The following is a 25234-nucleotide window of genomic DNA, read 5'->3' as shown; positions in this document are numbered from 1 at the left end:
CTAGAACACACAGACACCAATACCCCCAGGCCTGGAAAGTTCCCTCCTCCCATCGCCTGCTGCTCTGCCAGCCCTGATTCAATCCAAACCAAAGCAAACCAAACCATGACTCACAACTCCCAATTTAAACAATGTAGCAGCATCTTACACTAGAGGAAAATTAAGAACCATCAGAGAGACCTACATTCGGAAGATGGGACAGCCAAGGACGCTATGGTATAGACTACCCGAGATCCTGGCGATGGGGGATTTTCAAAAACATGGATAAATGCTCATAATATAGATATCAAGCCCCCCCCCCCCAAAGATTTTAAAATAGCAGATTTGGATGCTCTTTGGAAAACAGAATAGATTTAGAAAAAGGCTTAAAAATAACCTCTAGGTGGGGCTGACGTTGTGACTCTCTTTTTCGTACAAGCTACTATACTACCCGTGAGTGGAGCGACCTTGGGCCAGCTCATCAGCCTCCCCCCTTCAGGCTCCTTCACTTGTGCAACGGGATTATTATCTCAGTGTCTGCGATGTGGGCTGCCGTATAAATGAGAAATACAGAAAGTGATTCATAGCAGTAGTTTTATTATTAAATGATTGAATTTGTGCCATTTGCTTTTGCTAATAGAAGTTGTTTGGCTTACAAAACTACTGAGACAAGGTGGGGGTGGGGGAGAGGAGAGAGAGAAGAAAGAAAGGAAAACAAAAGAGAAAGACCTTGAGATATAAAAATCAAAGGCAGTCTTGTTCCACACTTAAATTAACCAGAGATAAACTGCTTCATCAAAATAATTGCCAGTTGTTCTTGTAATGACAAATGCACGGGTCCTCCTGTAACCTCAGCTGTCTCCCAAGCCCCAGCGCACCTCTCTATTTGCCTGTCCAGCACCAGTGTCTTTGATGGGATCCACACTCATCGCGCTCTGCCAGGTTCCCAGAGAGCAGACCTGGGCCCCACGGAGGAGGGGCTGCCACTCTGTGTCTGCCTGCCCTGTGTCTCTGTTTCCCTCATGATGCTGGGGCTCCCAGAGCAGTTACTCTGACAGCAGTATGGGGTGGGATTAATTGAAAGGACCAGAACTCGCTTCTGGGTTCTCTGCCTGCTGGTTCGCTGGAATCGTTCCTTTGACTGGCATCTCACATTTGCAGCTAATTGGGGCAGCTCTGCTCTTGCAGAGAGATGATTTATTTTTATCCCCACTTGTTTACCTGCCTTTAGGGGAGACAAAAGGATGAAATACACCATTTCAGCTGGTAACTCATAGGGAGTCAAATAAAGTGTTCTGCTGAAACCTTTGGCTTAAATACAGTGGCCCCCTCAATCCACCCGGTGTGCATTCCAAGATGTCCAGCAGATGCCTGAGATCGCAGAGAGAACTGAACCCTAGATCTACTATGTTTTTTCTTCTAGCTATATACCCATACTTAGGACGAAGTTTAATTTCTAAATTAGGCACGGTAAGAGATTAACAGTAACAATAACGAAGCTGAACAATTTTAATGATACACGGTAATGAAAGTTATGTGAATACAGCCTCTCTCTCTCTCACTCATGATGCCTTCTGTACTGTACTCGAATTTCTTTTCTTCGTGACGACGCGCGGTGTAATAAAATGCCTGGGTGGGGAGATGAGGTGTGGTGAGCGACAGAGGCACCAGGACATAGCATCAGACCCCTCCTGACCTTGGAGGATACGTCAGAGGGGAGATCATCTGCTTGCAGGACATAGCTGATGGAGGGCAACTGACATCATGGAAAGTGGACCCACAGATAAGTGGAGGGGGGGATTGCTGTACTGACACCGGGGTTGGGGGGGGCTGTCAAACTGTCTCCAGTCCCAACAGAAGACCAAACATCACCAACTCAGAAATCAATGGAATGGTGAGTAGTTCATTATAAAAGCCTAACCATTCACTTTCTTTTGTTGGATTCTGGTTTTGTTTCAATTAAGTCGTAATTGACAAGGCATGGGCATGGGGTAGTAAGTTAGAGCCCAACGTTCTCCATTTCATTCTTCCTTTCTCACTCCTTCCTGCTGTCATTCACAGATTCATTTAACAAACGTCTTTGAGTATTTTCATGTTGAGAACATACATGTGTACAACATACATCACATGTATACAGTTGGATAATTAAGAATTTGGCTGGCCTTTGTCCCTGCACTTGGAAAATAGCCTCTAAACCCTTGGGATTTCCTGAGTGATAGGAGTGTCTTTGTTATTCATGGTGGGCTGATTAGCTTTCACCTGGAAATTTACGCAGATGAGGCAACTCAGGTAAGGGGCTGAACCCACTGGAAAGACCAAGCAGGTGATTAGAGGCTTGGGGCTTCACACCAGGTGATATTAGCCCTACCTCCAAGAAGAGAAGGTGACCTGGGCATTGACTCCATCAATCATACCTATGGAAGGAAACCCCAGTAATAACTCTAGACACAAAGTATTGGGTGACCACCCCTGGGGTACAGTACTCAGCGTACTGTTATACATCCCCCTACCGGGAGGCTCATGCATCCTACCTCTGCAGAGAGAAGACCAGAATTTTATTGTTTCAAACCCCCAGACTTCACCCTATGTATCTCTTCTTTTGGCTGGTTCTGATTTATCTCCTTTGGGCTATAATAAAACTAGTTGTTATAGCTTTCCTGAGTGCTGTGCGCTGCTTGAGCAGCTTATCAAAACTGAGAGAGTAGTAGGAACTCCCCAGTTTGCAAGAAGGATGACCAGTCCTGGGATCCTCGAGCTCGCAGCTGGTGTCTGACATGAAGCCAGTCTTTAGAGAACTGTGCTCTTAACTTCGAACTTGGCCTACCTCTGGGTAGTCAGCATCTGAAGTCATCACAAACCTTTGCTCCAGGAGCTCCCCTGGGCATGACCAAGATTCTGTGGAATGACACTTGGACCTGTAGAATCCTGTCTGCTGTTTCAGGCACTTGCCTGAACTACAGGCCAGGAATGGGCAAACTAGTGTCAGGTGTTCACTCTCCATCCTTGGAATCAGCCCTTTAGTGTCCCTCCTGCCCACCTTCCTGTCTGTTCTCCCAGCCTCAGCAGTCCCTATTTGCTTTCTCATTTCCATTGTAACCCATGGTTCCTATCCAACACACTCATTTAGCTCAACATTGGTCCTTCTTGGAGACTCTTTTTTTTTTTTTTTAAAGATTTGGTTTATTTATTTGTCAGAGAGAGAGCAAGAGAGCACAAGCAGGGGGAGCAGCAGGCAGAGGGAGAAGCAGGCTCCTCACTGAGCAGAGAGCCAGATGCAGGACTCAATCCTAGGGCCCTGGGATCATGACCTGAGCCAAAGGTAGCCGCTTAACTGACTGAGCCACCCAGGTATCTCTTGACAACTATTCTTAATGTCCACCCCAGTGATCTTTCTGCTTAAGGCTGGCCCCTCTCCCAGGCCCCTTGCATGTGACTGTGGTTTCATCCTGCTGTCCCACCCCTCTTCCCCAGATGCTCTTCTGGTTTGGCTGCAGCTGAGTCCCATCACCTTTGGCTCTACCCTCATCTTTGTGGGACCTCTTAAGACTAGAGCGTGGGCTCTGTATTGTCCACTCAGGCTCAAACCTTGCATTTCTTCAGAAGACTGCTTCCAGAATCTTCCTGTAGGCTCTCAGGACAGTATCCACAAGCAAGAGGAATTTTCACTCATGCTCTGAGTTGACACCACACCTCACCCAAGACACAGTTCTGCCTTCCCAAGTATGGGCACCTACCTTAGCTCCCAGCAACAACCCCATGAACCCAGAAACCCCCATCTTGCCTCTAAACACCCTCATCCAGCCTTCAACGGCTTCTCAGGTGGGAACCCAAAAATCAGGCACCCTTAGGCACCAAGGGTAAACCTCCCACCACAACTCTGGCAGCCCCAGACTACTGTAGCAGTACTAATGAAGCAGACCTCAGGCAAGCAGTATTCTTCTACTAAAGGTCAAGGCTTAAAATGGTACAGACCTGAGGCCATTTGCCAGATTACATTTGCCAGATTACAAGCTCAAGCATCTTGAGCTTGCATGCATGACTGCTTGAAAATTTCAGGCATCATGTTACATTTGATTGGTATGTAAATTAGCCCTGGATTATGCACAGCCTTTTACAAAGGCATGAAATGGTTTAGTTAGGTAGGTAGGTGGGTGGCGGATGATAGATAGTTAGAAAGATAAGTAAGTAGATTGATGGAAGACAGGTAAGATAGATAGGAGACAGGTAAGTAGATAGAGAAAAAGAGAAGCGGCTGGCTGGCTGGCTGGAGGAATGAATGGCTAAACTGACAGGTATAACTATGCCTATTAGCCATTAGTCATTGTAAAGAGAAAAGACAAAGGCTTAGACAAGTAGCAATAAATAGACACAGGAAAAAACATCAAGAAATGTAACATCTATGGGAAAACTCATGGGTTAATTGCTCATAAACCCAGCCAGCTCTCTGAGGGTCTAATGAGCCCAGCATCTACGGGAGTCTCGCTCTTTTCGTAGAATCTCGAGTACAGAGTTTAGCAAACAATGGCCCAGTTGGCTAAATCTGGCCCACTGCCTGCTTTGGTAAATAAAGTTTTCTTGGAACACAGCCTTGCCCATTCATTTATTATCTCATGCTGCTTTCTCACTTCTAAGACAGAACGGAGTGGTTGGGATGAAGACCTTGTAGCCTACTAAGCCAAAAGTCTGCACAAGCCCCAGCAGATCAGCTGGTGGAGCAGAAAAAAGAGAAATTTCAGAAGTAGACAGACCTGAGTTCATGTCTCCGTCTGTGTGAATGGGGCTAGGCAGCCCTAGAATTTTTATGTAGGACAGTTGGCAATTCTGTTGAGGATGAGGAGTTCTAGGGGACTTGTCTTGGAACTGCATTTACACATAAAGAACTTTCAAAAAATCTTAAATGTGTACATTTACTCATGACTCAGCAAATATTCATTATAAAGGCTGACTGTATGACAGACCCTTTCGGGGTGAAGACTGTGTCTGCATGGAGCTTAAATTCTAAAATAAAGGGAAGGACAGAAAAGAAGCAAATAAATATATAATATCAGATGTCTCTGAGAAGGGGACATTTGATCAGAGGTCAGAAGCATCAAAGGACAGAGCATAGGCATGTGTGGGGAAGAGCAGTCCCCAGCAAAGGGAACAGCAAATGCCAAGGGGCTAAGGTACCAAGGTGCATGTGTGTTTGAGGGAGGCAGTGGGGGGCAGGTGAGTGTGAATGAGCAGGTGCAATGAGGGAATGTGCCAGCGGTGAGGACCAAGTGCTCACTAGGCAGCAGACCCCTGGGCGTGCAGACTGCCCCAGTCTGGGAGGGCTTCTAGGTGGGCTGGCTGTCTCTGGAAGGTTTTAAGCTCAAGCAACAATATGATCTGCTTCTGTCAAGGATCCCTCTGGCCTTTGGGTTCAGGATAAATTGTAGGAGCCACTGCGGAAACAGGAAAACCAACCAAAAGACCCCACGGTGGGCCAGGCTAGACTGCCTTGAAGGGTAGCTGTTGGAGTCTTTAGTCATGGCGGTGGACACAACACCCCCAGCTCAAAAACTCTGAAGGTTTTGTGGCTGCACACAGGAAAGACTTCTGTCTAGCTCATGTAATGCCTAGCGTCTGCCAAACAGTTCTCTGCCATCTTGTACCTGTGCCATCTGAGGGAAGAAAGAACTGAGGAACCTTCTGGAATGTCTTCAAGGGCTTGGCGTCAAGTGGCTTATATTCACTTCTGCTCACGTCCCATTGTTCAAAACTGGCCAAGGGACCCCTCATGGATGTGTACGGCTTGTGGATGTTCCTTTCCAAATGGGGCATGGACACGATGTACATTTGAGAATGGTTGCTTTGAAGGGAAACCAATGGAAACTTAGGGAGTGGGGGTTAAAGGGCCCCCCAATCTACCCCAGGAACTTGGATACATTAACTTCCCTGGGACTCAGGTTCCTCATCTATGAAAGGGGGTGAGTCATGGCATCCTCACAGGACTGTAATGAGAATGAAGTCTGATGCCCTATAGACTGACCCTAACACAGACAGGCGTGGTCAGTGCTCACAGTGGAATCATTTCCATAATCAGCATCCCAGATGGTTTCCAAATACCTGGGGAGAGAGAAGCACCGAACATTTGGGCAGCTGTGGCTGGCCAGTGGCCAGAGCCAATGTCTGCTACTGTGTACATTATTCAAGTTGTGAAATTCTGCCCTACCTGGTGGTACACAGCCAGGGGCAGCTATGTGCTCCCCCTGACCACCACCTGCACCCCAATTATCCTACCACTGAGGAGGCAAAGCTGGCTGCCTTGGGGCCCTGTGTCATTACTAAACCAGCATCCCTCCATGTGGGTCCGTGTCCTCACTGTGACTTATTTTCATCAGCACCTCCTGCAGCAGCCTCTGTCTGCCATCTCTGCGGGAAGACATCTTCCCACCCCCAATATCTGCATCTCATGCAAACGGGGATCACTTTCTCCCTCCACAATGCCAGAGCCCTGATGCAGATTGTCCCCCACACAAGAAATACATCTAGGCCCTTCCCATGTGCATTAAGTCACACTCTGGGATCTCTGTACTCTTCCTGGGTTCTTGGACACTGGAGCTGCCCACTCACCCCTCCCCATGCCCATTGCAAAGGGCAGAGAGTGTCAAGCCATCCCTGGACACGGGCTGAGCTCCTCTACCAGGCTTCTTTTGTTCCAACAGTCACTGACTAGGGGTTTGTCACTACCCCACACCCCTGCCAAAGTACCTGCATGCAGGGGCTGGGGTCTCTTGCATACAGTGGTTCCCACCCTGAGAGGGCCTTCCAGGCTGAGCCTTGTTCTTAGTCCTGCTCTGGCGCCCAAAGGCTGGTCATTGCTAGCTTATGCTCCTATTCTAGTCCCTGCAATCCTCCTTGGGCTGGCCCTAGCCGCCTTCCCAGCTTCCTCCCCATCCACCCCTGAGATCCAGCCATCTAGCACTCCAGCTCATCCCCATTCCCAGAAAACTCTATACTATCCCTCAAGCCAACGCTTGGCTTCCTGCCCTCCCCAGATAGAAGAATGTCCTTCTCTGACCCTGGGTTCATGTCTCTGTGCAGCATATCTTGTCACTGCTTCTGGTCTTGAGGACAAGGACATGTGTCCTTTTGTCTTGCCACCCCTCAAGATTTTAACGACATCTTACATGCAAGGTAAATACCCAGCACAGGTACAGGGGATTTACTGCCTACCTATCCTCTCTGTGTTTGAGTAGCAACATGACAGACACATGAAATGTTAGGTAGGACCCATGGCACACCTTCAGACAGAGCACAAGAAGGGATTCCTGACCCTAAGACCCAGTGGGAATGGGGAGGGGGGCTTAGGGGCTGGCCTAGCCAATACGAAAGGAGTCCTTCACTTCTCTTTTGGTTCATGCTGGCCAGGTTTAGAGCTCCCTCTGAGGACAGCCCCTGGGAAGTAGGGGTCAAGGGCAGGAATCAGGCCCTTCTAGGTCCCTAGTGGTGCCACAATCCCAATACCATCAGAATCAGTCCCCCAAACTCCAGAGTTGCCATAAATAAAGTCCATACAGCTGTTCAGGTGGCTGGTGTCACAGATAAACAGCCCATTGGGTTCATCATGGGTCCTCTTGGCCTTTCCCAGAATTATCCTTTGCCTTAGTTTATCATCTCAAGGCTCCCCCATTGCTGGACTTCTGGGGACTGGTAATAGTGGACAGTGAAGGGGTCAAAATGCCATGGGCCTCGGAGTCAGATAGATTTGAGCACGAATCCCAGCTCTGCTACCTCCTAGTTGTGTGACCTTGAGCAAGTTGCTTAAACTCTAAGTCTCTGTTTCCTCATCCATGATGTGGTATGAAATGTCAATTACTAACTTCTGTAGACTGAATAGTAATCTCCCTGAGTTCATATGCTCAAGCTCTGCCCCACAGACACAGAATGTGTCTGGAGCTTGAGCTTTGGGGAGGTGATTAAGGTTGGATGAAGTCCCAAGGACGGGGCTTTCATGGCCAGGTTAGTGCCCTTATTAGAAGAGACATCAGTGAACTTGCTTGCTTACTGTCTCTACCACATGGGGACATGGTGAGAAGGTGGCGATCTGTGAGCCAGAAGGAAGACTTTCATCAGGAATAGACCATGTCAGCACCCTTACCTAAGAGCTCCAACTTTCATAACCATGAGAAATAGATGTCAGTTGTTTGAGCTTCCCAGCCTATGATATTTTGTTATAGCCACCTGAGCAGACTAACACATTAGCATATCTATGAGATATATATGTACCCAGCACGCAGCATTTTATTACAGGAATGACAGGCTGGTGATCAACTCTGTATTCTCCCTCAATGTTGGAGAGTGGAGTTTACGAAGCAGTTAGAGGTGACCTTTCCCAGCCCCTTGTATCAAGGCAGGCTGGGCACTGCATTGCATTTAGGGCTCTCTTGGTCCCTCGAAAATATGTATAATGAGCCATGGTCCCCACAGCCTGAGACCACCAGGCTGAAAATGCCTCACACTGTAACAATGATTCAACAGTTTGCTGGGCACACTAGCCACAAAAGTACAGCCACAACATTCCAAACAAGACTTCTCATGGTGTGAATCTGGCTGGTACAGAAAAGGACCTGATTAAAAATGTGTCCAAAGAATAAGAAACCTAAAGTTTTTACCTAAAACTGGACAGTGGCTCAAGAGGATGATCCCTGAAGGCAGACTGGCCAGGGTCATATTCTGGCACCCACTTATCGTCTGCCCATGGGAAAGCCAAGCCAGTTAACAGTATGCATCAGTTTTCTCATCTATAAAATGGGGACAATGATGAAACACACTTCATAGGTCATCATGAGGATGCCCAGTACGAGTGCATGGAAAGTGTTTGAAGGAAGGGCTAGCACCTAAAATGTGATCCTTCCATGTGTGTTGTTACTGATGTCATAAAATTTATTACTAATATTATGAAATTGAAAAGCCACCCTGACTATGTGTAGATCCTCAGAAATCACCTCCTCTCCTGGATTAAAAAGACGGCTTATCAAACCCTCTCCATTCAGTTCATCATCTCTCCCATTAAATACCTCCAGGCTCTGGACCCTTCTGTTCTTCCCACTGACAATAAAGTTGTTTTTTTCTAAAAGACAAGTCGTATCGCTCCTACCTCATGAATCTGCCATGGCTCCCCATACCCACAGTCTAAATATCAATTTGTAGCTTTAGATTTGAGGCCCTCTGCTTTTGGCTCCACCTGCTTTTCCACCTCTTATTCCATCCCATCCCCATATTTCCCCTGGGTATCAGCACATCACACCTCTTCTAACTATCCCCAACAGGTCAGCATGGCCTGGCCTTTAGATATGCTACAGCTCTCCACTTCTCCCTGTGATGCCCATGGAAATCCTACCCACCTCTCATGACTCAGCTCAAATGCCATGTTGCCTTCCCTGATTCCCAACATTAAACACCTGGTAGGCCCTCAGTAAATATTTGTTAAATGAGACTTCTGGTTTCTAGTCCTGCATGTAAAAATCTTAGAAGTTGCTACTCTGTCTTAACAAGTAAAAAGCTGAATGAATTGAAAATCGGCAACTCTTAGATCAATCGGAGAAATGAGGTCATAGGGCAAACCACTTTCCTGACAATTGAAGAGACAGACTGGCAGATGCAGAGAACCATAACCTACCAGGGCAAAAACCCACAGTAGAAACCTCTGCAGGAGGCAGCACTAGGATAGGAAAACCTGAACTGTGATTGACAAATTGCTGGAGGCTCAGTATGGATGTGGCTCAGAGTTACAAACTCTAGGGGTGCCCTGTCACAACCCCTGTGACAAAATTTTGTGAGCTTTACAACCAAGAGATCTACCAGATCTTCCCATGAATATCTAAGAAAAAAACCCTCATGTTTCCAGCAGGGGAGAGGAAAAAGAACCATTTTGAAATACCTCAAAGCATCCCATTCTTTGCAAGGCCTGCCCCCAAGAGAAGTAATTTTACCTAAGCTTAATCTACCTGCTAGAGTTTTATCAGAGCCTAACCTACCTTGGTGAAGGGAAATACCCAATGCTGCTTCCTCCAACCATCCTCATAGGGCAAAAAAAATACCCATCTCCAGCCCTCTCCAGCCATCCTGTCCCAGCTAAGGAGGGAGTGAGTAGAACCTGAGAGGCCCTGGTGAAGTTTATGGTCCAGGGTCACCAGAGGACCAAAAGACTGAGACCTTATCATAAGACTGTGACCTGCTTCTTCTCCCTTCATGCCTTATATTTCTAAAGGTCTGTTTACTGAAGTTCCTTTTGCTCAATGCATCATTTCATCTTTCAAAAAAATTACAAGACATAGTAAAAGATGAAAATCAGTTTGAAGAGAGTAAACAAGGATCAGAGCCCAGAGTCAGATATAGCAGGAATATTGGACTTATCAGACCAGAAAATTTTTTTAATTGGTTAATCTGCTCAGGGCTTAATTGGAAAAAAAGCATGCAAGAACAGATGAACAATGTAAGCACAGAGATGGCTATCTATGAAAGAATCAAAAAGAAATGGTAGAGATCAAAAACACTGTATCAGAAGGGGCACTTGGGTGATTCGGCTGGTTAAGCATTTGACTCTGGTTTTGGCACAGGTCACCATTTCAAGGTCATGAGATCAAGCCTTGCATCAGGCTCCATGCTCAGTGTGGAGTCTACATGTCCATCTCCCTCTGTTCCTCACCTTGCTCATTCTCTCATAATTAAATAAAATCTTTTTTAAAACAAACAGACAAAAACACTATAACAGAAATGAAGAATGGATTGAAAAAAAATAGCGAAAAAAGACTGAAGGAAAAAAAGATAGAATAGAATATGCAAGAACTGTGGGGAAACTACAAAAGATGCAATATATACACAGAATAGGAATGCCCAGAAGGAGAAGGGAGAGAGGTTGGAAAGGAGGAAATATTTGAGGCAATAATGACTGAGAATTTCCTCAAATTAATATCAGACACTAAACCACAGATCCAGGAAGCTTAGAAAACACCAAACAGTATAAAACAAACAAACAAACAAAACAAAACAGAACAAAAGTTGCACCCAGCATATCATATTCAAACATTAGAAAATCAAAGATTTAAAAAAACTCTTGAAAGAATCCAGATGAAAAATTACCTACAGCAGACAAAAGATAGAATCCACACCCCAACTTCTCCTCAGAAACCATGCAAGAAGAGAGTAAAATAAAATACTCAAAATGCTGAGAGAAAAAAATAACCAACCAACCTAGAATTCCATACCTTGCAAAATTATCCTTTAAAAGTGAATAAGAAGTAGAGACTTTTTTCAGACAAATATTGAGGAAATTTGTTGCCAGTAGATCTGCCTTGCAAAAAAACATCAAGAAGTTTTTCAGAGAGAAATAACCTGAGATTGTTCAGAAATTCAGATTTCCATAAAGAGAGGAGCATAGGAGAATGAATAAATAAAGGTAAAATGAAAACTTTTTTTCTTATTTTGTTAAGATTCATTTATTTACTTGAGGCAGGCAGGGGCACAGGGAGAAGCAGGGAGAATCTCAAGTTGACTCCTTGTAGAGCACAGAGCCTGATACAAGGCTTGATCTCAAGATCCAGAGATCATAACCTAAGCTAAAACCAAGAGTCAGGTGCTTAACCAACTGAACTACAAGGCCCCCTTTTTTCTTATCCTTAATCTAATGAATAACAGTTTGTTCAAGATAATACAACAGCAATGTATTTGATTATCTATATAATATGCTTATGTGCAAGTGAAATGAATAACACAATTAAAAATAGTTTGTTATTTGTTATTATAAAGTACTAACATTATCAGTGAAGTAAGATAGTATTATTTGTAAGTAGCCTTGGACTAGTTGAAAATGTATATTGTAGACTCTCAGGCAACCGCTAAAGAAAGTTTAAAAAAAAAAAGAGGTAAATTGATATGGTAGGAAAAGAGAAAACAGAGCCATGTAAAATGCTCAGTTAAAACCACAAAAGGTAGAAGAAGTATGGAAGACAAAAACAGGAACAAAGAAAAAGAGCAACAAATAAAAAACAGTAACAGATATATAGATATTAATCCAACAATATCAATAATCACCTTAAGTGCCAGTGGACTAAATATGGCAATTAAAAGACAGATTGTCAGAGTAGATCAAAAAACAAGGCTGAGCTGTATGTTGTCTACAAGAAACACACTTAATATATAAAGACATATACAAATTAAAAGTGCAGGGAAGGAGAAAGATATACTGTGCTGACATGAATCAAAGGAAAGCAGTAATAACTATATTAATTTCAAACAGGAAGTATGTTGGCAAGGAGAGTTAATGGGGAAAAAGAGGGGCATCAGGTATTGATAAAGGGACAAATACTCCAAGAAAATATAACAAGGCTTAACGTATATAAGCCTAACAACAGAGCATGAAAATACATAAAGCAAAAGCTAACAAAACTGTAAGGAAAAATAGATGAATAGTATTATAGTTGGAAACTGAAACACTCTTCTGTCAGAAATGGACAGATCCAACAGGCAGAAAATCAGTGAGGAGACAAATAAACTCAACCATCAACCAATGGGATACAATGGTCATCTATAGTCTACTTCCTCCAACAACAGCAGAATATACATTCTTCTCAGGCTCACATGGACATTCAGCAAGATAGACCACATTCTGTGCCATAAAACAAGCTATCAAATTTAAAAGAATATAAATCATACACTGTGTGTGGTCTCAGACCATAATGGAATAAACTAAAAATCAGTAACAGAATATAGCTGCAAAATCCCAAAATACTTATAAGATTAAACAACACCCCTCTTAATAATACATGGATCAAAGAAGAAATCTCAAGAGAAATTTTACAATAACTTGATTTAAAAGAAAATTTGTGGGATGCAGCAAAAGTACTGTTTGGAAGGAAATGTATAGCATTGAATAAATATATTAGAAAAGATGAAAAACTTAAAATCAGTAAGTTTCCATCTTGGAAGACTAGAAAAAGAAGAGCAAATTAAATTCAAAGTAAGCATCATTCTGGAAGTCCTAGCTAATGCAATGAGACAATAAGAGGAAACAAAAAATACACATATTGAGAAAGACAAAATAAAACTGTCTTTGTACACAGATGACACAGTCATCTACATAGAAAATTTGACAGAACTGACCAAAAAAATTCCTGGAACTAAGCAGTGATTGATTGTAACACAGTTGCAAGATAACAGGATTAATATATAAAAGTCAATTTCTTTCCTATATACCAGAAATGAAAAAATGGAATTTTAAATCAAAAACACTAAAAATAGTATTAGCACTAAAGAAAATGAAACCCTTAGGTAGAAAGCTAATGAGTTGTGTGGATATCAACAAACTAATTCTAAAGTTTATATAGAGAAGAAAAGACCCAGAAGAGCCAACTCAACATTGAAGAACAAAGGTGGAGGACTGACGCCATCCTACTTTGACTTTTGATAAAGCTACAGTATTCAAGACAGCATGGTATTGCTGAAAGAACAGACAAATAAGTCAGTAGAACAGAACAGAAAGTCCAGAAATAGACCCATGTTAATATAGTGAACTGATCTTTGCAAAAGAACAAAGGCAATACCATAGAGCAAAGGTGGGCTTTTCAACAAACATTGCTGGAACAATAGACACACACACACACACACACACACACACAGAATCCAAAGACAGACTTTATACCCTTCATAAAAATTAACTCAAAATAGGACACAGACATAAATGTAAAACACAAAACCATAAAACTCCTAAAACAACCTAGAAGAAAATCTAGATGACATTGGGTGTGGTGGTGACTTTTTAGAGACAACCCTAAAGGTACAATCCATGAAAGAAATCGTTGATGAGCTGGACTTCAATGAAATTAAAAACTTCTGCTCTAGGAAAGATAATGTTAAGAGTCTGAGAAGACAAGCCACAGCCTGGGAGAAAATACTTGCCAAAGATGCATCTGATAAAGAACTGTTGTCCAAAATACGTGATGAACTCTTAAAACTCAACCATAACAACACAAGCAATCTGATTAAAGAATGGGCAAAAATCTGAACAGAAATCTCACCAAAGAAGATATACAGATGGTAAATAAACATATGATGACAAAGGGTATTTAACATCATATGTCATTAGGGAATTACAATTAAAACAATGAGACACCAGGACATGCCTATTAGATTGTCTCAAATCCAAAGCACTAAGGACAGCAAATGGGGAGTAATGGGAACCTTCATCCATTGCTTCTGGGAATGCAAAACAGTGTGGTCACTTAGGGATATGATTTGTCAGTTTCTTAGAAAGCTAAACATATTCTTCCATACGATTCAGCAGTCATGCTCCTTGGTATTGACCCAAGTGAATAGAAAACTTCTGTCTACACAAAAACCTATGCATGGATGTTTACAGCAACTTGATTTATTGATGTCAAAACTTAGATGCCATCAAGAAGTCCTTCCAAAGGTGAGTGGCTCAAAACACGGGTCCATCCGTACAGTGGAGTATTATTCAGTGTTAAAAAACAAATGAGCTTTCAAGCCATGTACAGACATGGAGGAAGGAAACCTAAGTGCATAATCCTGAGTGAAAGAAGCCAGTCTGAAAAGGCCACAGACTGTATGACTCCAACTGTGTGACATTCTGGAAAAGCAAAGCTATGAAGGCAGTGGTTACCAGGGGGTTAATAGGGAGAGAAAAAGGAATAGGGAGAACAGAGGATTTCTAGGGCAGAGAGACTGTTTTTGTAAGACACCACAACGGTGAGTACCTGTCATTCCACATTGTGTCAAAACTCCTGGAATACACAACACCAGGAGTGAACCTTAAATGTAACCCCTGGACTTTGGGGGATGAAGATGAATTGAGGCAGGTTCACTGAGGACAGCGAATGCACCTCTCTGGGGAAGATTAGTGGTAGAGGGGGGAGCCATACGCTGTGGGGACAAGGGATATGGGCAGATTCTCTGTACTTTCCACTCAATTTTACCATGAACTGCCTTAAAACTGCTCTAGAAAATAAAGTTTATTAATTAAAAACAAGTTTTAAATGGATGAATAACAGAGTTGTTCCTTCCTCCTGTTCCCACAGTTGGGGCGTGAACTTGTGTTTTTCCACCTACATCACTTCAAGGTTCAAGTTTCACAGGGCCTCTTGCTCCACAAACCATGAGGGCAAAGGTTTTCCACCCTCTGCTGGAGTTTCTGCTGAACTGTCAAGATAAAGCAAGAATGTCAACTTCTAATATTCTTCTTTTTTTTTTTTCTAAAGATTTTATTTATTTATCAGAGAGAGAGAGGGGGAGAGAGCGAGCACAGGCAGACAGAATGGCAGGCAGAGGCAGAGGGAGAAGCAGGCTCCCTGCCGATCAAGGAGCCCGATGTAGGACTCGATCCCAGGACGCTGGGATCATGACCTGAGCCAAAGGCAGCTGCTTAACTAACTGAGCCACCCAGGCGTCCCATTCTTTTTTTTTTTTTTTTTTTTAAGATTTTATTTATTTATTTGTCAGAGAGAGAGAGAGAGAGAGAGTGAGGGCACAAGCAGGCAGAGGCAGAGAGAGAAGCAGGCTCCCTGCTGAGCAAGGAGCCTAATGAGGGACTTGATCCCAGGACCCTGGGATCATGACCTGAGCCAAAGGCAGTGGCTTAACTGACTGAGCCACCCAGGCATCCCTCCAATCTTCTTTTAAATACAAGTATGGGCAACTCAGATCCCCATGTCAGAATGACATCACCATGACAAAGTCAAAGCTGCTACAAAAGTTCAGGGAGGCCATCTAGGCCTCTGGCTTTCAAACTGGTGTTAGCATCAGAATCCAGTTTTCAAATGAACTTGCCTAGAAACCCCAAAATGTACAAGAGTTAACAAAGTTAAAAAAAAAATCAGAACCATCCAGACTCATGGTTCTAACACATTTCATTTCCTAAAACATTTGTTATTTGTTCCAGCTCATCAACTGAGAAATACAATAGACGTCCTTCCGATATTATTGTCCAGATAGTTGGTGACAACCTGAACAGGACGTGTTCAGTAGCGTGATTTGGAAACCTCCCCCTTCCTTTCCATATGTAGACACATGGGCAAAGATGTAATTATTTTTGACTATGTTATAAAACTTTTCAAATGCACAGGAAAGTAAGGAAAGAAAATAATGAACATCCACATCTAGATTTCATGGTTGTTAATTATTTTTCTATATTACTGTTACATATATAGGCATTGATTTTTTTTTTTTTTTTGGTCTGATTTGGACAAACCAGCTACAAAAGACGTTGTGGGACTGTTGAAGGACTTCTGAATCTTAAAAAGGCATCTCTACGAAGTCCAGGGCTCCTGGGAACACTTTGAGACCCATGGTCCAGCCTCCCTTGCATTTTGCACAGGGGATGCTGGGGACTGAACAAGGAAAAGCCCACAAAGCCTCCAGGAACATCCATAGCCTGGCTTTGGTCTGACACTTTAGTTCCTGCCTTAGGCTCCCCCAAAGAGCATCCTGCACTCCAACTGCATCACACTTGCTTTCCTGCAAATATTTCACATATCTCAAGCCTCTGTGCCTTTGCTCTACCTTTAAGACAAAGCTGAGGCATCACCTCCTCCAGGAAGCCTTCTATCACCCTTCATCCACTCTACCTTCAAGGGTGGAAGTGGATGAAGCAGAAGCCAGCACCCCTCAGACTGGGTAGCATCCAGACCTAATAGTCTAAGTAGGCAGAACCAAACCAAACCTGCAAACCAGCAGGGAGGTGTTAGGAGGGCCTGGGGAACTGTGCCTGTAAAAGGATATTCTAAAAGGGAAGTATTCCTAAGAGAGCCCCTCAAAATGGGGTGGGGAGGATACTGAGGAAGCAGGGCCCATGGGCTCCTGTTTCAACTCTGAGAACACCATGAACTTTTGACTTTTGTCCGTTATGACTTGCCAATTGCACATTGGCTGCCTCTTAGAAGACCTCCTCTACTGCGGAATGAGCTAGAGATAATTTAACACCCGTTAACTACAGAGCCAGTCCTGCATCCAGTGGTCAGTTAAGTTCTGTCCACAATTCCTTTGAAACAAGTTGCCCAGCCCTGTGGGTTTTGCCTCTATAAACCTGCACTTCCCATTGCAATTCCAAGCACAATCACAAACTTGGTGCTCTCTGTGCCTCCCACACTGCAAACCTTAAGGCCCCAAATAAACACATTTGGTTGCTTTACAGCTTCTTCTTCTTGACTGACATACCTAATGTCTTGATTCCAGATGAAAACAAAAGCCAACAATGGATCTTAACCATTAGACACCCAAGTGACCTCTAGCTGTGATTAAAGGCCATAAACACAAAAAGAACATCAGGAAAACATCTATGCATAAGGTCTCTCCATGACTCCTTGGATTCCGTGCCTACGAATAAGACCCTCCGGATCAGCCCCTGAGACCTCTGAAGACCCCTCTCCTTGCCCTGCACTCTCCCAGGACACTCTAGCAAGGAACTGAACCCCTTATGTTGTGACATTGTCTGTTTCTGGGTCTCTTATCTCCCCCTCGAGGCAGGAGCTGGTCTCACTCTCTCTATCCTTCTCCTAGATCCTCTGGCAAAGGTCTGGCACAGAAAACAGGCCTGCAAAGGTTTGCCAGGCACTAGCACCGGAAGATTTCCACGCGGCTGCAGCGCCCTCTGTTGGGCCAATCCCACAGTCATGGGGCACTCACCCGAGTGGGGGCGTTCACCACTGAGAGGTTGTACCCGTAGAGGAAGGATGAGCCAAAGGCACCCACGAGAGAGGCCACAATGAGCGAGCAGGACCAGTCCTGGGAAAGGAGAAGACAGAATGTCAGATCTGGCAGTTGGGCACAGAGCTAGGCCCCACAAGATGTACTTCGGCTGTTCCCTTGTCTGGAGAGGAGGCCCCAGAGAATTCCTGGGGCCGGGGGAGCCTGCAGGCAGCTGAGTTGCTGGTGGAGGTCCGCCTGTGCTGGCAGGTGTTCTGGGGGAGTTCTGTCAGCCCCCTGAGCTCAGTTTGCTTTTGACTGCTGCAACAGTGACTTGCAGACCTAACGTCCTTTGCAGGTGCTCTGTATGCAGCCACATACTATTATTTCTGCTGAATTTGGCCACTTTCTGAAACACATAGGAGCAAAAAAGCAAAGCCAGATTCAGCCGTCAGTAGTAGCCACTGATGCTTACAAGAGGTATGGGCCAGGCATTGTTTTGGTTATTTTCTCTTGAAACCCTTTGATCAGTGCTGTTTGATCCTGATGTTGTAGGTGAGCAAGCAGGCACAGAGGTGTCTGTGGTGCTATCTGGTATGGGGGCTGGAGCCCAAGCCACCTCCCGCTGCAACAAGGGGCCTCTCCCCCACTGCCTCTCTGTCTGGGCACAGTGTCTAGGGGTCTGAGGCTTCTCACAGCTGTGCAGGGACACACATGTTCTCATGCACACACACACATACACACACACACACACACACACACACACACACACACACACACACACCCTGCATGTGCTGGTCCAGACTCAGCTGTCCATCTGCAGGCCACTGTGAGTGCCCCTGGCCAAGGACCTGCAGAGACAGACATGGCTCAGCCTGGAGGACGAGGCCCCTGCCTTCAGGTGATCCTGTCGCTTGGCCTCACCCACGGATGGTCACACTCAGGTCAGGGCCCTGGAGTGGAAACATCTGGGCCCCTTGGTCAAAGCTGACCAAGGAGCTGGAGGTGGGAGGGTTTGCCATTGGAAGCTGGCCAGAGGAACATGGGCCAGTCTCTAGATGGAGGGGACCCACATGCTCTTGGAAGCTACTTTCTCTGCATTCCGGGAACGCATGTGCACTTCTCAAGCCAGTCCCTTTTAAAGCTCCAGGAATATCTGAATATCTCCAGGGTTCATATCTGAATATTGTGGCAAACAAAAGAGACAAGGTCCACAGTTCCGGGAACTATGCCCATCAAATACCTTTTGGAAGGGAAAGCAGGACCCCAATAGCCAATTCTCTGCTCTGCCCATCCCAGTAGTCTCCTCTAGCGCAGGATGCAATGCTGGACATTCTGACCACTCAACTGTGGGAACCAGAGTCAGTTTCTTGACTTTTCTGGGTCTCAGTTTGCCCAGCTGGAAAATGGATCTAAGAACAGCACTGGTAGGTGGTTGAGGATTCGCTGTGTTGCTGGATAAGGATGTTTAGAACACACAGGGAGGGTTCCAAAAAGCTTCTTACACTTTCTGTTTTCCCTCTCGTCCAGCCACACGGAATGGCTGTTGCCCAGGTCAGGTGCCAAGGTCTCTGTTGGCCAGGCCCGTGTGGCTACATACACCCAGAATTCTCCTTTCTTAAGGCTTTTGTATCCAAGACCCATGAACAGTGTCCTCTTCCCCAAAAGTTCATTGGGCATGTTGACATTTCTCTATGATTCAACTCTGTCCTATCCTGTGCTCTGCCACTTAGCTCTGTAACCTTGGACCAGTTATATAGCTGCTCTGTGACTCAGGGTTCGTATCTGAACATGGGATGATAACAGACCTCACCTCATGGGCTGTCATGCTGAGTTAACACTGTGCCCACGAGCATTAGCAGCAGAGGCTAGACAGTGGGCAAGGGTCTTACTTTCTGAGGGTGGAGGTCTTGCTTCCAGGATCCAAGCCTGTTGCAGAGAAGGTCTTCAGGAAACGCTAGTAATTGGATGGAGGTGAGAAAGGGGGTTCATAAGCCACCGGGAAGGACATTGCCAGGTGTGGGGCCAGAATCTTTTCCTGCAGTAAGGGGAGGCCTGAACTGCATGGAACAGAAAAGATGGATGGAACAGAATTGCATTTTGGACAAAACAACCATCCTCCATAGTCCCTTATCCTCCGGGTCTTGGCTCAGATGTCACTCCTTCTGACTCCCTGGGCTGTCCTGGGTGCCTTCTGTCCCTGGGCCCCCTTGCTTCCAGCCCTGATCACTGGCCCCTTGTCTGCACCCATTGGAAGATAGAGAAGGGCAGGTGGGAGTCTCTCCCTTGGCCCCTGCCCTCGCTTAGCCAGCCGGTACCCACCCCCTCTCATCACCCGCCCCAGGGACAGAGGGTACCAAGTGCAGGGGCGGGAAAGGAAACGTGGATGCCACCCAGCACCCGTGAGGCAGTTCTCTGCTGTGGCCTCATTTCATGAGCACAGTCACGTTGCCAGAGGAAATCACAGCTCCAGAGTGGGAGCTCCACAGCCAAGGTCATGGGGACCAGGATGCCGCACCCATGGCAGGCTTCTACAACCCACGGCCCAAGCCTTCCAGGCAGTGGAGGGAGGAAACACAGCCGCCCACACTGGGCCTCTGAGCCCCGTGGCACAGTCCAGAAACTAGTTTCTACGTTTACCTTTCTTGTCCTCCTGCCTGGTGTCCCTCTCCGGGTGCGGCCATGCTCAGCAGCCCCTGTGTGAGCCCAGGCCCGGGAGTCCATGCTCCTTTGGCCACGGGCCGTGCCAGGGCATCTCTGAGCAGGAGGCAGAGTCCACAAGGGGGCGGGGACCCAGCAGGAAATGCGACAGTCTGTCTTGTCTGAACAGGAAACGGGCACCGTGGGCTTTCCCCCGTTCCCAGTCATAGCAGCAATCCAAGAGTCCTGGAAGGGAAACTTGCCTTCTCAGGGATCACCACCGAGGGCATGGATTTTTCTTTTGGCACCTTTAATTTTCCCTCCCAATCACGTGCAGCGAGAGAGCACTGGGCATGAAGCCAGTGTACCTCCCCAGAAGTACAGAAAAGAACATCGCTGGTGGCAGTGGAAGCCTGGTGAGGTCTCAACCCTGTCCCTCTAACTGTGTCCTTAGCCAAGTCACTCTGCTTCTCTGAGCTACAGTGTTTACGAGTGTAAAACAGAAGACTGATCCTGCTTGAACAGTCTGTCTGGTAGTAATTCTGAGGCTCAGATAGAAAATGCATCGTGCTGGATGTGGGCATGACTGCCCTGCTGTTCTCCAACAGATGAGGAGGCTCTGGGTCTGGAAGAAAAGGGATCTGCCCCTTGGTCATTACTCTGTCCTGTTCACTCAGCGTTGGCTCAGGGAAGACCTCTTTCTCCCCCAACCTGCACTGGTTCAGGGAAAGCATGAAAGAGGCAAGACCCCTCCATGCATACTCGACATCACAAGAATTAATTTATCACGTTCCCAATTTGCCCCAGATGTCAGAGAAGGACCTTTTATCATGACAGGTTTGGGACAGCCTGCCTTGGCCATTTGCTCCCACAGGCAGAAGGCAGAAACTGAGGCCAGCTGGCAAAGGCATGTTTGGGGAATGAAGAACCCCTGGAGGGCCAGGGAGGCATCAAGTCCACCAAAAGACAAAAAGCAAGCAAACTAGGTTCCGTGGATCAGCTGGATCATTGAAGACTCTCTGGAAGAGGTGATTCCTGAGTAAGCCAGGGGGAATATACAGGCAGAGGAAGGGTGGGGGTTGGGAGAACATGAGCCAAAACCCACAGGCATAGATGCCCTGGGGTACGGGGTGGGGGGGGAGCAGAGTAATTGAGCATGACTGGGTCCTGAGGTGTCAGAGGGGCGGGGAAGGGGCGGGCCAGCTGCCTCCCCGTTTCTTGGGGGACGCCCACTGTGCTGTCCTGATGGGGGCTTCATGTTCATTCTCGTTTCCTCCTCCGCTCCTTAGCTCGGGCTCTTCTGTGTGTTCTCCCCGCCTTCCTCATCGCTAACAGGGGGTCTCGCCTGATCTCACTAAAACTCCAACTGAATCAGGTGATGGCCCCCAACCCTCGACATTTGAAATTGTTCTATGCTTTCCCATTGCGGTTGAAAACTCAGTAGGCCCCAGGCCCCAGGAGGTCAACACAAATACACAACTACAGTTGGGTGTGAAGGGGGGGTCCTCTGGTGTCTGGGAGGCTTCCAGAGTCAGCAAGCATCAAAGGCCCTGCCCGCCAAGCACAGCCTGTCTGCAGACCAGCAGTGGGATCCCAGTGTGGCCTCAAGCACCCTGTCAGAGAGATCCCAGTACACCTCTCCTGCCTCAGCCTCCCTGATTCAAGACCTGCTGACTCTCAGCTCCATCCCAGGCCAGCAGCCAGAGGAGATCCAGATCCCAGGGCTGGAAGGAGACCAGTCGTCCGAGCCTGCACCAGGCACTGTCCTCAATCCTAAGACTGGACCTGCACAGACTTCACTTTCCCTTTTGGTCCCGCAGCCTGGAGGTGGTGCTTGGCCTGAAGAGGTCCTCTTATTGGTGGAGTTGGCCATCCATAACTTCTCTCCTCAGCCTGTCCCCGAAACCAACCCAGAGGCGAGCAGCCAGGTCCAAAGTCACACACCTGAGAGCAGAGCAGCTCAAGTTCCAGGCCAGCCTCCCACTCCTCAGAGAGCGGCCTTCACCTTAACTGCACGGCCTTCCTTGAGGCAGGTGAGCGATCTCCAATTCCCGGGGCTTTCCAGGGTGACAAAACGAATAGCCCTACTTTCTAGGAAACCTTGGTGAAGGTGACAGGAGCTGTCCCTTCCTGTTGCCACAACTTAGCGGCCTAAAACCCAGACACAAATGACGCATTGTCTGGGTTTGAGCCTCTGTTCAACCACTTAGGATTGGTGAGCCCGGGCACAGGTCCCTCAGCCTCCCTGTGGGACAGTGTCCCCGTCTGTAACATGGGCATAACAGTGTCGACCTCATAGACTTGTGGAAGATTCCGTGAGTTTATACTCGAAAAGCCTGCCTGACTGTGGAAGCTAAAACAGCAGCTGGCTTACAGCAAGGCTATGATGAATACTCATTAGTACTGAAACCACTTTGTCCCCAGATAACATGCTCTATCCGGACCCCAACGCTCTCACTCTTTTCTCACTGTTTTCTAACCAAGTACCATCCTACCTGCTCTGCGTAGAAAGGTCTGGATCCCTATAGGAAATTAGTTGTCTTCCACGGTAAATGGGGAGGTCTGGGCCAAGTTGATGTCACCGGACAATTTCTAAGACCTGTTCCAGTGCTCTAGATGGGTCTCTTGGGGGCAAACATGATGCAGTGCACCTCCCTAGACCCCACGGCCGTTAACCAGGATTTCCCATAACCCGAGCACCCCTGTCCTGCCCTTCACAGAACGTGTGTTCCAAATGTGTTCACACCCATGATGTCACCAGTCCTCCGGCAGCCATCGGAGGAGGGGCTAGGCGGATGCACAGGAGGAGGTGACGTTTGGGAGACCTGGTGCCATTCCTAGATTTGCTCAGCCCACAGCATCACGTTGGTAAAATTAACCCTATCAAGGATGTGACCATTAGACAGACGCTTTCAGGTATGCTGGGGCTGGGGCCCGATCAACCTCGTCTGACGCTGATTCCTGCAAGCACACACTCATGCACCATTATTTATCGAGTACCCAATCCTGCCAGCTTCTCCTGGCCCTTGCTCAGGCTTGCCCTCTGACTACCCATAACTTTGCTCATCTGTCAGCGCTCTGCTCTCTTAGCAGCTCCCCTCGAAACTCCGCTGGGCCTCTCTCTGTCCCTCCGTATTCCATGTGCTGCTCACAGCTACACTGGCCGTGTCCATTCTTGCTTACAAGCGTCAGTCCTCATGTGTGCCTTTCCCTCTGGCCCGGAGCTCACCAAGGGCAGACGCTGTCTGTGTCTCTTGTGAGGTGAACTGTGTCCCCCTGCCCGAATTCATCAGGTGAACTGTTCACCCCCAGCCCCTCAGAAGGTGAATGTATTGGGGGGCAGGGTCTTTAAAGAGGAGAGTGAGGTAAAATGAAGTAACTAGGATAGACCCTAATCCGAGATTACAGGTGTCTTTATAAGAAGAGCTTGGGACACAAACACATATAGAAGAAAGTCCCTGTAAGGACGTGGGGAGAACATGGCCGTCAATACGCAAGGACAGGGGCCTCGAAGGAATCAACCCTGCCAACATCCTTGACCTCAGACTCCAGCCTCCAGGGCCGTGAGAAAGTGTATCGCTCTTGTTTAAGCCCCCAGCCTGTGGTGAGGTCCTGGAGGCCCGAGTGGGCTAATCCAGTGTCCTGAGCCTCTTTGGATTCCCAGTTTTCTTCCCACCTCACTCAGGGAAGGGGCCAAGTAGATATTTTCTGGAACTGAACTCAGACTGTCTGTCCTCTGCATGATGTCCTGAAGCTAGAAAGTCTGCTTGGACAAGATGAAAATTCTCTGCCAGGAAAGGCCAGGAAAGGGAAAGAAGGAGGAGTTTTTTCATGGACTGTCGTTTGAATAGAATGACTGAGATGATTGTACCACTTCCTACATGGCACCAAATGCCTAGACAGGAAAGCCTTGACCCCACCTCACATGAGTGCATACTTGGAGGGAATAGCCGTTTATCTAACGTGACTCTGCCATGTCCCTGGAGGACCTGTGGGGGTAGCTGGGCCCTCCCTAGGCCTCTGTTTCACACCTGGAGGTGGGGACAGTCACTCTCCACCTGTCAGTGCCACACTTCCCTGGCAGTTTGATAAATACACCTGTGTGGCTCTTTGTCTGGCTAAATAAGGTTTATTAAAAATCTGGACGTATTTTCTTCTGAGTCCTGGTTGCTTCTGCCACTATCACAGGAGACGAGGCACAAAGGGACCAGGGTTCAAGACCGCTCCCCCTCAAACCAGGTACACAGCCTTGAACAAGCTGCTTCATCCCTGCCTGAGCCACAGTTCCTCGCCTGCAGAATGAAGGTGGTGATGGGTTCACTGTGGTGTGGCCAAGAGAAGCAAAGAAGAGAGCTGGGTAAAGGCCCCATGTAGCACAGATGCTGTCTGGCTTTGGTTTTGGAGTCTGGTTTGAAAGAAGGTGCAAAGATCCTTGAGGAGGGAGAGCCTCTCTGCGGCAGGAGGACTGGGCCTTGTGGTGTGGGGGGGAAGGGTTTCAGTATATCCTCAAGGACTGAGACATCATCACTCTCACACAGCAGTGTCCCCTGGTTTGTGAAATGACCTCTGGAGTGGAAACCACCTCGCCATGTCCCAAAAGACACCAGCAGACTGTACAGTCACCATCAACCAAAATACAATACGATCAGTGGCCTGTTCCTAGTAGTACACGCTTTCCTGTTCACATGGCAACTTCCCACACACCTCGGCTCCTGTCCCCGACTCTGTCCTCTCCACCTGACCTCGCCTCCACCTACATCTCCCTGGGAGCAGCGAGGGGGCCAGGAGGGACGGCCCCAGCATCACCAGAACAGGGAGAGAAAAGGAAACCAGGACTGACCAATTTCTTTCTCACCAAATCACTGTCTTTGGAATCTGCTGAGTCCTTTTCACTGCACTTCATGGTGTATTTTTCAGATTTGGGGGGATTTCCTTGTTCCTAAGAAGAGAA

The 25234-nt window shown here is 46.8% G+C and overlaps 1 protein-coding gene and 1 long non-coding RNA gene across 8 annotated transcripts in view; one reads left to right on the top strand and one right to left on the bottom strand.

Moving 5' to 3' along the window:
- SLC2A9 (solute carrier family 2 member 9) overlaps positions 1 to 25234 on the bottom strand; it is a 224306-nt gene that overhangs the window by 171435 nt on the left and 27637 nt on the right. For 3 of the 5 annotated variants that reach the window (XM_059165331.1, XM_059165332.1, XM_059165333.1), the window contains 2 exons: positions 25124 to 25222; positions 17644 to 17742 (listed from right to left, as the gene is read on the bottom strand). In XM_059165331.1, the coding sequence (XP_059021314.1) occupies positions 17644 to 17742; positions 25124 to 25222 (198 nt within the window). Of the gene's footprint in view, positions 1 to 17643; positions 17743 to 20283; positions 20436 to 25123; positions 25223 to 25234 lie in introns of those variants that run through there. The other 2 variants (XM_059165334.1, XM_059165330.1) reach the window with 2 other exon arrangements.
- LOC131826223 (uncharacterized) lies at positions 20495 to 25129 on the top strand. Of its 3 annotated transcripts, XR_009351489.1 has the most exons (5): positions 20503 to 20699; positions 21158 to 21322; positions 22104 to 22316; positions 23004 to 23199; positions 24472 to 25129. It is a non-coding gene; the product is annotated as an uncharacterized LOC131826223 (long non-coding RNA). The 3 variants fall into 3 exon arrangements; XR_009351482.1 differs by lacking the exon at positions 24472 to 25129 and having other exon boundaries at positions 20495 to 20699; positions 23004 to 24432; XR_009351487.1 differs by lacking the exon at positions 24472 to 25129 and having other exon boundaries at positions 20495 to 20699; positions 21121 to 21322; positions 23004 to 24432.

Source organism: Mustela lutreola, chromosome 1 (assembly GCF_030435805.1).
Source record: "Mustela lutreola isolate mMusLut2 chromosome 1, mMusLut2.pri, whole genome shotgun sequence".
In the NCBI taxonomy this organism is placed as follows: Eukaryota; Metazoa; Chordata; class Mammalia; order Carnivora; family Mustelidae; genus Mustela; species Mustela lutreola.
This window is presented reverse-complemented; position numbering and strand designations above follow the sequence as displayed.